The 12,857-nt window shown below is 43.3% G+C and overlaps 1 protein-coding gene across 1 annotated transcript; it reads right to left on the reverse strand.

The window, feature by feature from the left end:
* Positions 1-6,508: 6,508 nt before the first annotated feature.
* LOC120026231 (extensin-like) lies at positions 6,509-8,681 on the reverse strand. The gene is made up of 2 exons (XM_038971055.1): positions 8,565-8,681; positions 6,509-7,072 (listed from the first exon to the last, which is right to left on the reverse strand). Exons 1-2 carry the CDS (start codon positions 8,679-8,681, stop codon positions 6,509-6,511), a joined length of 681 nt encoding a protein of 226 aa, XP_038826983.1.
* Positions 8,682-12,857: the final 4,176 nt, after the last annotated feature.

A 12,857-nucleotide genomic window follows, 5' to 3' on the forward strand; every position in this document is an offset into this window, starting at 1 on the left:
GAAAATGATTGTCCGCAATCATCAGATTAGCATGTGTGTTATTAGAGAAGGGAAAGAGTGAGAAAATGTATAGAAAGAGAGAGAGACCTCTGCACTAACCGTTAGGACAGACAGACAGGATAGCCCTAACATTACCCAGCTAGCACATTTGTCTCCTTGGAAGTTGTGGGAACGAACGTTTTTGGTTTCCCATTGGTTCTTGGAACGAAGCCATAAAGCCGTGTTCACATTACCCATAAGCACCCCGTTACATTGCACCAGATGTCATGCATTTCAATGGGGACGTCCACAACGGAGTGGAAACGCAACGCCCCCTTGCAGTTCAATGCTCCATTGCGAGACGGATGCTGCATGCTTTGAATTTCTGTCGTCTTCAGTCCAGCCCGTCTAACAACAGGAAGTTACCAAACTACAGAAGAAGATGAAAATATGTGGTTTTCGGTGATGGCTTTATGGGATAGATAGCAACTTGTAAACAATTACCTGTTCCTATAAGTGAGTACTATTTTAATAGTATTTTAATAGTAATGTTAAATAATACACATGGGCTGTTAAGCCAATTGTATTATATGACTGTTGCCTCCCGTTTAAGTTTATTGTAATGGTAATGATGATAATTATTAGGTGGTCACTAGCTACAATATCTTGGTATCTTCAACCTAGCCTATCTTTTAGCTAGCTAGCAGCTATGCAGTGCAAGCTAGCTTGACTTGCTATAAAGTTAGAGAAACAAGTTTTATTATCACCTGAAACAGTATATTTATTATGTCTTGATTGAAAAGGTGATATTTTGCTAAATGTATGCGATCTCTGATGAGAGACAGGCTCTCCTCCATCTTACGTTACAAACACTACATTCAGTATTGGGGCAAGATTGTGAAGATTATGTACTTTTAAACATTCTGAGAACGAAAGTGAAAATACACATTTAGGTTGCAGGGTGGTTTTGAGAATGCTTTACTCTGGTTCATTTCAAGTTTTCCTGGGAGGTTTTATTAACGCTCTGAGAACAGAAATTATAGGTTATTTGGAGGTTTTTTAATAACTTCCTTAAAACTTTCACTGAATGTTTCAGAGACTTTTAAAAACACTGTTAGCTTATTTGGGGTTAACTTTTTAGAACTCCAAGCAGAAAGGACCCATTTCCTTAGATATTACTCATGCAACTAATTTTGTTTTGTTTTGCAACACGGCATCTGTGAGATTCAAACCTGGAGCTAGCATGCCATGTTTTTTTACGCATACAAAGCTGTTCACTTTAGTCTATTCAAACAGACCGCATTTCAAAGGAAAAAAGAACTCATTAAGATCAGGTGTGGCCAATTAGTGGGCGCAGGCAATACACCTGAACACGAACACACTTAACAAGATAGAGGATAGAGAGAGTTTGGTTGATGCTGAGAACGGAATGTATATGTGTAACAAGTGTTGAATTTCGTTTGTAGAGTTACACAAAATCTGAATTGTTCCATGCCTGATATTACTGTACATTACATTGTTGCTGTAAGTGCCCTTTGTAATGTTGCACACTTCCTTCTCATCCCTCATAAACAATCGGTTACGTTACTCGCGTTGAGACCTTGAAGTAGTGGTTCCCCTTGCTCTGCAAGGGCTGTGGCTTTTGTGGAGCAATGGGTAACGATGCTTCGTGGGTGACAGTTGTTGATGTGTGCAGAGGGTCCCTGGTTCGCACCCGGGTCAGGGCGAGGGGACGGACGAAAGTTAAACTGTTACATTGATGCTGTTGACCCGGATCACTGGTTGCTGCGGAAAAGGAGGAGGTCGAAAGGGGGGTGAGTGTAACGGATGTGAAATGGCTAGCTAGTTAGCGGTGGTGCGCGCTAATAGCGTTTCAATCAGTTACGTTACTCGCTTTGAGACCTTGAAGTAGTGGTTCCCCTTGCTCTGCAAGGGCCGTGGCTTTTGTGGAGCAATGGGTAACGATGCTTCGTGGGTGTCAGTTGTTGATGTGTGCAGAGGGTCCCTGGTTCGCGCACGGGTCGGGGCGAGGGGACGGACTAAAGTTAAGCTGTTACACAAGTGCATATCACGTCACTGTACATAACGCCTGGCTGTCAGTGAAAAAGTTGGCTAGTACATTGCATTTGCATTACACTGTTATGTGAAAAAACATTATTATACCCATGTGGAAGAGAGGAGTTTGGCGTATAAGGGCAGAACAGTATTTGTTTATGGAAGTTTTTCCTGTCATTATCAGAGAATAAAAGATCCCCGCCATCCCTGATAATTTGTTCATATGTAAGGCAATAAAAACACAATGCAGAGGCAATCTACACCCTTCACATATGTTCTTAAATAATATTCGTAGAACGTTCTCAAAAATGTAAAGTTTTCTTGTGTTTTTGTATGGAATGTTTTCTTAACGTTCTCTGAACAATTTGAGAACATGACTTTAAATTGAACCATGAGGAAACCTGCAGGAAATGTTATGCTGAAGTACTGGAATTCCCACAGAAGAATGATGTTTCTTAACTGTTTTGGGAAAATTTTATAACATGACTGTAAATAGAACCACGAGCAAACCAGTAGGAAGCGTTACGCTGAGGTACTGGAATTCCCACAGAAGAATGATGTTTCTTAACTGTTTTGGGAAAATTTTATAACATGACTGTAAATAGAACCACGAGCAAACCAGTAGGAAGCGTTACGCTGAGGTACTGAAATTCCCACAGAAGAACGTTGTTTCTCTGAACTATTTGAGAACATTCCCAATGTCAAACCAGTTGGAGAACGTTCCAAGCCATTACAACCTTTAAAATAAATGTAACCATGTTCAAACTTTTAGGAAACGTTTTTTTAAAGTAATGAATTACCAAGAAAATAAAGTGTTCTTTTCACTTTCCTTAAATGTTCTAAGAATGTTCCAAAGCCAAGCAACTATCCTGCACCATTCCCAGAACATTGTGGGAAGGTTGTATGCAAAATAACTATAGGACTACCATGCTCTCACCAAGATCTAACAAACATATGGTTCTCAGAATGTGCTGGCTGGTTAGTGTGTGATATTATGAGCCACACAGCTTGACTTTTCAATCTCTCTTTCTTTCTCTTTCTCTTTCTCTCTCTCGCTCTTTATTTCTCTCTCTTCTCGGCAACACCTGACAGAGGGAGAGACAGATGATTCACCACCGATTAAAGAACAACAGGCTTATTGTTCTCTCATCTCACGCCCTCCTTTCTCTCTCTCCCTTCATCCCCCTCAGCGAATCATCGACGCCGTCCACGGCGCTGAAATGGAACGCCGGTGTGATTTTCTCCTGCTTTTCTTTTCCCTTTGTCTCTCTTGTCTCTCTTTATTTTTTCTTCTTACAACCCCAAGCGTTCCTGGAGCACTGGAGGCCTCTCTCCTTTTACCGTTTCCTTTCCGCCCAGATTAAGTGTGACAGATTGGCAAAGAGAGCACATGACAGGGTTCAGACAGCAGACACCAATAAGATCAGACATGTGATGTGTAATTAAGAGGTCACAAGAGGGCCAGTGCTGACACACCCACAGACAAACATCAGCAGACACTCATTTCAACCATATGATCCACAACCTGTTATTAAAGAACATTCCCTCCCCTACACCCACTCCACGAGATGTTATCTACATTTTGTCACAAGAAAACTGTCTGATCAAGAGAGAGAGAGAGAAAGAGAGGGGGGGGTAGAGAGAGACATAGGAAAGCTAGAACGCGAGAGAGAGAGAGAGGGGGGGGTAGAGAGAGACATAGGAAAGCTAGAACGTGCGAGAGAGAGAGACATAGGAAAGCTAGAACGCGCGAGAGAGAGAGAGGGGGGGGGGGTAGAGAGAGACATAGGAAAGCTAGAACGCGAGAGAGAGAGAGAGAGAGAGAGAGGGGGGGGTAGAGAGAGACATAGGAAAGCTAGAACGCGAGAGAGAGAGAGAGAGAGAGAGAGGGGGTAGAGAGAGACATAGGAAAGCTAGAACGCGAGAGAGAGAGAGAGAAACATACAAACCATCACAGCAGAGAGGTTGATATTGGAAGTGAAAGCTTGACGTATGTTAAAATGCCAGTGATTTGATTAGACTTGGGTGACATTCTTTTCTTTCACACACATCTGAGAGGAGAGAGAGCGCGAGGCATCTGCTACTGCCGAAACACATTAACTCCTGTGAACTCTGAGAGGCTCAGGGAGAAGTGAAGGGGTTTTTGATTCCACTTTCTCATTCCATTTAGTCAACTCTGAGATGTTTTAATGCTGTAAAAGTGACAAGGAGACGATTCTATAGATGAGTTATGACAGCAGAGGAGGGATTGCAAAAACAAGATGTACTGCTTTTACTTCTACAAGACAGATGGCCACTTCAGTGGCAAGGACCATTAAAAATAAACATCAGAGCAGGACATGATAGTATTAAAGTCTACTAGTAGTATTACAGCCTACTATTTCTAATATGATTGGACGGTGATCTTGACATATTGTGTATTGGTGTGTATTACTTCAGTTAAAAGAGATCTTGGGGTTCAGAAAGTGCCTCTACAGATGACTTGCTGTCTCTCCCAGTCTTGACCAAGAATGTCGTTGAGATAGAGAAAGAGATATATCAATTCAAGGAAAATGGAGGGGATGGGTGTCTGTATGATAGATAGATGTAAAGACAGAAAGAAAAGGAGAGAAAAATGCAAAAGTAAGGGAGGGAGTTAAAACGTGTGAGGGAGAGAATGCAGTGAAGGAAGAAAAGAGGGATGGAAAAAAGTATCCTGGCGGTTGGGTCCATCAGAAAATTCAATAAAAATTATTATAAAGGGTCGGACCTGACATTGAAAAATAGTGAAATTATACAAGTGAGCAGGGTAAAGAAAGAGGAGTTATGGTATTTGGCACAGGGAAGTGAGGAGAGAGCCCAGGGATGCCTTTGTCGTCAAAAGTGCCGTCACCGATGGAGAGAGTTTAGCCTCGTTGTAATTGAATATGGGTCTGGAACCAGCTGCCTAGCCACCAGTCGAAAGAGACGGAAGGAAAAACAGACAGAGATTGAGGGACAGAGAGAGAGCGAGAGAAGGAGCAGAAAGAGGGATAGTGAGAGAGGGAGAAAGACATGAAGAGAGAAAAAAGAGAGAAAAGAGAAAAAAGATGTGTAAGGTAAAAGAAATGGAACCAACAAAAGTAGAAAGTGCTTAGAATTGCACAGTGACAACATTTAGACAGAGAGGGAGTGTGTGGGGGTGGATGTGCCAAACACAGTTAGAGTGAAAGGCCTGGGGTGTCCAGCTAGCAGAAATGAGGGTAATTCTTCAAACGTGTTGGGAAGGGTTTGGGGAGAGGGCCAACCTGTTTATTTTACAATCTTATGCCACTCTCTCTCATACTCTCTCGTACTCTTTAGGAATGAGACAGACTCCGACATTCTTTCTCTATCTTACTCCCTCCTCTCTTTCTCCCTCCCCCTCCCTCCTTCCTCTCTCTGTCGTGACCAGGGGATACTCCATTTCAGTCAGCTCAGTAAACTCACACTGACAGAACGTTGCTTGCAGCGACAGGTCTAATGTTACTCCACTGATTAGGAAAGAGAAGGGATGAAAGGAGAGAATAACTAAAGATCACTTTTGGCATTTGACATTAAAGATGACATCTTACTTATTTTCTTTCTCACTCCATCTTTCTTCATCTCTTCTCAGGCGTGTGTGGCCTGTGGCTGCTGTGTGTGTGTGTGTGTGTGTGTGTGTGTGTGTGTGTGTGTGTGTGTGTGTGTGTGTGTGTGTGTGTGTGTGTGTGTGTGTGTGTGTGTGTGTGTGTGTGTGTGTGTGTGTGTGTGTGTGTGTGTGTGTGTGTGTGTGTGTGTGTGTGGGTTAGTCTAGGGAGTAGTTGTAACACTAATAACTCTCTCTGATCTGACTGCCTGTCAATCAAAGAGGTAGCAGCCAAACATCATGTCCTCTGGTGACATACACCATAATCAAACTATTAGCTACGTCTATTCAAACCACTACACTGACACATGAACACAGAAGCATACTGTCTTACATCCCATCTTTCCACATTCAAATATGATTAAAGAAGTATAGTAAAGTATGTATATTTTATTGTAGTGTGTGTGTGTATGTGTGTGTATGTGTGTGTGTATGTGTGTGTGTGTGTGTGTGTGTGTGTGTGTGTGTGTTTCTGTGTGTATATGTGTGTGTGTGTGTGTGCATCGTATGCATCGCGTGCATGTGTGTGTCCACATAAAAGAGCACCAGTGTGTTAATGGATTCCCCCATTAAGCCCATCAAGGCCCAACAGAGGATGTAGCAGCAGCTTGGCAGAGGAAAGGTTAGTCCTGTTTGGGAGCGAGGCGTGTAGGTGGTGTGTGGAGTGTCTTGTGTTCCTGCTGGAACGTGGCCGCTCTGGGATTGTGGTGCTGGGGATATGAGAATTGGGTGTCATTGGGGGTTGCCAGAGCTCAGATGCACAGAAGACAGGTTTTAACATAATCATATCGCCAAATGGAAATATATGTGAGTACTCCCATATGTGTGTGTGCTGCATTCCTGTAGAGTTCAGAAGGTAGCCCTGGCAGTGTGGCGGTGGGGCTGTGGTACTGATGGTTGAGGGTTGGGGGTTGGGGTCTGAGGGGCTGTGATGCTGAGGGATGAGGGTTGGGGTTCTGAGGGGCTGTAGTGCTGTTGTGCTGAGGGATGAGGGTCTGAAGGGTTGTGGTGCTGAGGAATGAGGGTTGGTGGTCTGAGGGGTTTTGGTGCTGACGGATGAGGGTTGGGGGTCTGAGGGGCTGTGGGGTTGAGGGTTGGGTGTCTGAGGGGCTTTGGGGCTGAGGGTGAGGGTTGGGGGTCTGAGGGGTTTTGGTGCTGAGGGTTGGGGGTCTGAGGGGCTGTGGGGTTGGGGGTTGGGGTCTGAGGGGCTTTGGGGCTGAGGGTGAGGGTTGGGGGTCTGAGGGGCTGTGGAGTTGAGGGTTGGTGGTCTGAGGGGCTTTGGGACTGAGGGTGAGGGTTGGGGGTCTGAGGGGTTTTGGTGCTGAGGGCTGAGGGTTGGGGGTCTGAGTGGTTGTGGGGTTGAGGGTTGGGGGTCTGAGGGGCTGTGGAGTTGGGGGTTGTGGGTCTGACAGGCTGTATAGTTGAGTGTTGGGGGTCTGAGGGACTGTGGTGATGTGGGAAGGCCATAAATTAGGTCAAATCAAATATTAGCTGGATGGGGACACTGGGAAAGCAGAAGGTATGACGGGAGCCTTCAGCCAGTCAGACTGGTAGTCAAAGAGTCACTGTTCAGTCATTCAGAGTGGAGGTATGACACACACACACACACACACACACACACACACACACACACACACACACACACACACACACACACACACACACACACACACACACACACACACACACACACACACACACACACACACACACACACACACAACTCTCTCTGTCCTTAATCTCTCTCTCTCTCTTTCACTGTATTTCTCTCTCTCTCCTGAGAGCCAGGTGTGATAGTTTTGACCCTGTATGTTTTATCTCCCCCACCAGGGTGTTGGGGAGTTGAAGAGGTGAGGGCTGAGGGTCAGGGCTGTCAACACACACACACACACACACACACACACACACACACACACACACACACACACACACACACACACACACACACACACACACACACACACACACACACACACACACACACACACACACACACACACACACACACACCTTGCTGGGGTCAGGTCAGGGCTGGGGAGAGAGAGTGGTTGTTGGGCTAGACCTAGGCCAAAATGAAATAATGTATTATTTGTCACAAGCTTTACAAACATCAGGTGTAAACTAACAGTGAAATGATGGGCCCTTCCCAACAATACAGAGAGAAAACTAGAAAAATAATAAAAAGATAATAAAAACACTCTGGCGGTAAAGATGGTTGAAGGAGGTAAAGAACCGGTTAAAGAGAGGTAAAACTCATTAAACCTGTAAAGTCTACTCTCCTCTTTCATCGTCTCCGTTAATCTTTTATTCATTCACCTCTGTCTTCATCACTCTCCGTCAAAAGGGCAAAGATCTGTTATCTGTAGATTATGCAATTTTCCTCGGCCCTAATAGGAATGTGTCAAAATCAGGATTTGAATTACATGACAAACGTCCATAATATGATTCATATACATATGATACTTGGTGAGAAGCAGTTCTCTTTATGTGTCTCTATGTGATTTGTGAACGTGTGTGTTTGTGTTTTGTGAACGTGTGTGTTTGTGTTTTGTGAACGTGTGTGTTTGTGTGATTTGTGAACGTGTGTGTATGTGTGTTTTGTGAATGTGTGTATGTGTGTTTTATGAATGTGTGTATGTGTATTTTGTGAATGTGTGTGTTTGTGTGATTTGTGAACGTGTGTGTTTGTGTGATTTGTGAACGTGTGTGTTTGTGTGATTTGTGAACGTGTGTGTATGTGTGTTTTGTGAATGTGTGTATGTGTATTTTGTGAATGTGTGTGTTTGTGTGTTTTGTGAACAGGTGTATGTGTGTTTTGTGAATGTGTGTGTTTTGTGAACAGAGATGTGGAGCGGGAGCAGGCGTGACAGTACCCCCCCTCTAGAGGCGCCACCTGGCGTCCTACTTGGGCGATCTTGACGGGCCGGCCAAGGCACGGCGTGGAAGCCTGTCGAGCCAACTGAGGCTTGTGAGCCTCTCGAGACACCTGAGGCATGGGAGCCTGACGAGCCAGCTGAGGCATCCCCGGTTGCTTCGGCAGTGGCACCCGGACCCGACGTCGCCAACAAAAACAAAAAACTCCCTGATGCCTCAAATTGTGGAGTCAGCATTCTGTAAGGACAGACACTGAGAGATGAGAAGCAAGTGCAGGGAGTGAATATTTAATGAATAAACCGACAGGAAACAAAACATGAACAGCGTCTGGACAAGGGACATATAACGACATTAATGCTGACTCGAGAAAGAAACTGAGGAAGTGACAGATATAGGGGAGGTAATTAATAACGTGATAGAGTCCAGGTTAGTCTGATGAAGAGCTGATGCGCGTAACGAGGGTGACAGGTGTGCGTAATGATAAGCGGCCTGGCGACCTCCCGCGCCAGAGAGGGGGAGCGGGCGCAGGCGTGACACTATATAACACTATACAGACTAATAAAGCCTTTATGACATGTCACAGAGTTATGAAGAGTTATGAAAGGTCGAAGAGTTATGGCTTCTCCAGGCATCTACCCATAAATACAACATCATGAACAGTGACTTCATGTGTTTATGTGTAAATGATGGAATGTGTCTTTATGGCTGTCAGGGGCTATCTGTGAATACAAATGTAGGATCATAATTTGAGCAGGTTTGCCTTAGCGGGAAAATAATCCTGCAGCAACAGGAAATATGAATTGTTATGTGGATTATAATTAATTGGCATTTTTTGTAGCGACTGGCATATTAAAACTTCTTATGGCTGCAAGGCAAAGTGTTGAGTAGCCAGTGAAATCGTGCCCATTTCAAACGGCCTCCTACTCAAATCTTGCTCGTACAATATGGATATTATTATTCTTTTTGGATAGAAAACACTCTCTAGTTTCTAAAACCGTTGGAATTATTTCTCTGAGTGAAACAGAACTCCTTTGGCAGCACTTTTCCTGACCAGGAAGTAGAATGTCAGAAATATATGCTCTCTTCAACTTCCTGCCTATACATGGTCATGACACGTAGGAGTCTACGTACACTCCATACGCCTTCCTCTGGGTGTCAAGATGATGTGAGAGAAGAAATTTTGTGTTTATCTTGGTCTGGGGTGGAATAAAAGCTATTTCTTTGACGTGACCGTCCACTTCCGGTACTCTGAAGCGCGCGACTTGGAAGTGCGATTGCCTTCTGTTTTGCTGCCGTAATGGATGACTAACATCTCCGGCTCGGATTTTATTTGATACATGTGACCATATCATCGTAATGTATGTTTTTTCAATATAGTTTAATCAGATTATTGACATTTTTTCGGGAGTTTTGCCGTGTTCCGTCCTCTGACTTTGATTACGTTGGAGAGAATTGTGCCACTCGGCTAGTGCCAATGCTAAGTGAAGAGGGAAATTTGCCATTCTGAATCCAAACAACGACTCATCTGGACAGAGGACACCTTGTTCAACATTCTGATGAAAGATCAGCAAAAGTAAGACCCACTTTATGATGTTATTTCATATATCTGTCGTGCATGTGAACTGGTCGTGGGCGCCCAAGTGTTTCTGGCTATCGTGGCTATGCTAATATAGCGTTACATTTTGTTTTCGCTGTAAAACATTTAATAAATCGGAAATATTGTTTGGAATCACAAGATGCCTGTCTTTCAATTGCTGCACACTATGAATTTTTCAGAAATGTTTTATGATGAGTAATTAGCTATTTGACGTTGGTGTCTGTAAATATTATGGCTGCTTTCGGTGCAATTTCTGATTGTAGCTGAAATGTAAACTATGGTTTATACATGAAATATGCAAATTTTTCGAACAAAACATATGCTATACAATAAATATGTTATCAGACTGTCATCTGATGAATTTGTTTCTTGGTTAGTGGCTATTTATATCTTTATTTGGTCGAATTTGTGATAGCACCTGATGGAGTAAGAAACTGATGGAGTTAGAAAAGTGGTGTCTTTTGCTAACGTGGTTAGCTAATAGATTTACATATTTTGTCTTCCCTGTAAAACATTTTAAAAATCGGACATGTTGGCTTGATTCACAAGAAGTGTATCTTTCATCTGGTGTCTTGGACTTGTTAATGTGTGAAAGTTAAATATTTAAAAAATATATATTTTGAATTTCGCGCCCTGCACTTGAGCTGGATGTTGTCATAGGTGTACCGGTGTCGGGCTGCAGCCATAACAGGTTAAAGTGGAAATTACAGTGTCTTGCAAAAGTATTCACCTCCTTGCTGTTTTTCCTATTTTGTTGCATTTCAACCTGTAATTTAAATTGATCTTTATTTGGAGTTCATGTAATGGACATACACAAAATAGTCCAAATTGGTGAAGTGAAATGAAAAAACAAAAAAAACTTTAAAGTGGTGCGGGCATATGTATTCAGCCCCTAATTAAGATCTGGTGCAACCAATTACCTTCAGAAGTCACATAATTAATGAAATAAAGTCCACCTGTGTGCAATCTAAGTGTCACATGATCTGTCACATGATCTCAGTATATATACACCTGTTCTGAAAGGCCCCATAGTCTGCAACACCACTAAGCAAGGGGCTCCACCAAGCAAGCGGCACCATGAAGACCAAGGAGCTCTCCAAACAGGTCAGGGACAAAGTTGTGGAGAAGTACAGATCAGGGTTGGGTTATAAAAAAATATCCGAAACTTTGAACATCCCACAGAGCACCATTAAATCCATTATTAAAAAATTGAAAGAATATGGCACCACAACAAACCTGCCAAGAGAGGGCCGCCCACCAAAACTCACGGACCAGGCAAGGAGGGCATTAATCAGAGAGGCAACAAAGAGCGCAAAGATAACCCTGAAGGAGCTGCAAAGCTCCACAGCGGAGATTGTAGTATCTGTCCATAGGACCACTTTAAGCCGTACACTCCACAGAGCTGGGCTTTACGGAAGTGGCCAGAAAAAAGCAATTGTTTAAAGAAAAATATAAGCAAACACGTTTGGTGTTCGACAAAAGGCATGTGGGAGACTCTCCAATCCTATGGAAGAAGGTACTCTTGTCAGATGAGACTAAAATTGAGATTTTTGGCCATCAAGGAAAACGCTATGTCTGGCAAAAACCCAACACCTCTCATCACCCCGAGAACATCATCCCCACATTGAAGCATGGTGGTGACAGCATCATGCTGTGGGGATGTTTTTCATCGGCAGGGACTGGGAAACTGGTCAGAATTGAAGGAATGATGGATGGCGCTAAATACAGGGAAATTCTTGAGGGAAACCTGTTTCAGTCTCCCAGAGATTTGAGACAGGGACGGAGGTTCACCTTCCAGCAGGACAATGGCCCTTAAGCATACTACTAAGACAACACTCGAGTGGTTTAAGGGGAAACCTTTAAATGTCTTGGAATGGCCTAGTCAAAGCCCAGACCTCAATCCAATTGAGAATCTGTGGTATGACTTAAAGATTGCTGTACACCAGCAGGAACCCATCCAACTTGATGGAGCTGAAGCAGTTTTGCATTGAAGAATGGGCAAAAATCCCAGTGGCTAGATGTGCCAAGCTTAGAGAGACATATCCCAAGAGACTTGCAGCTGTAATTGCTGCAAAGGGTGGCTCTACAAAGTATTGACTTCGGGGGGGTGAATAGTTATGCACGTTCAAGTTTTCCATTTTTTTGTCTTATTTCTTGTTTGTTTCACAATAGAAAATTGCCCAAAATCTAAATAAACTTTTTTGGGTGAAAAGGAAATGAACAATGTATATATTTAGTGTAATATTAATGCTGTAATAATTCCCAGATCAATAATAAATGATATGTAACGTATATTAGTTCCTACTGTGAGGAGAGAGAGCGAGAGAAGTTGGGAACAATAGAAAGCGAGACATGAAGAGATAGAACACAAGCAAGAAAGAGTGAGAAAGACAGAGAAATTGAGCTAGAAAGAGAGAGAGAGAGATTCTACAACCACCTAAAAGGAAGCGATTCACAAACAAAAGCCATCACCTACAGAGAGATGAACCTGGAGAAGAGTCCCCTAAGCAAGCTGGTCCTGGGGCTCTGAAAAACACAAACAGACCCCACAGAGCACCAGGACAGCAACACAATTAGACCCAACCAAATGAGAAAACAAAAAGATATCTACTTGACACATTGGAAAGAATTAACAAAAAAAACTGAACAAACTAGAATGTTATTTGACCCTAAACAGAGAGTACCTGACCACTGTGACTGACCCAAACTTAAGGAAAGCTTTGACTA

The sequence above is a fragment of the Salvelinus namaycush genome, chromosome 31 (genome assembly GCF_016432855.1).
Source record: "Salvelinus namaycush isolate Seneca chromosome 31, SaNama_1.0, whole genome shotgun sequence".
In the NCBI taxonomy this organism is placed as follows: Eukaryota; Metazoa; Chordata; class Actinopteri; order Salmoniformes; family Salmonidae; genus Salvelinus; species Salvelinus namaycush.

What these genes read in the sequence shown, in the direction of transcription:
- LOC120026231 (XM_038971055.1), bottom strand. Translation starts at nt 8,681, where the DNA reads ATGCCTCAGCTGGCTCGTCAGGCTCCCATGCCTCAGGTGTCTCGAGAG. An exon ending in GGCCCGTCAAGATCGCCCAA is followed by an intron (nt 7,073 to 8,564) that starts GTAGGACGCCAG and finishes TCAACTATACAG; the next exon opens with CCTGTCAGACCCACAACCCC.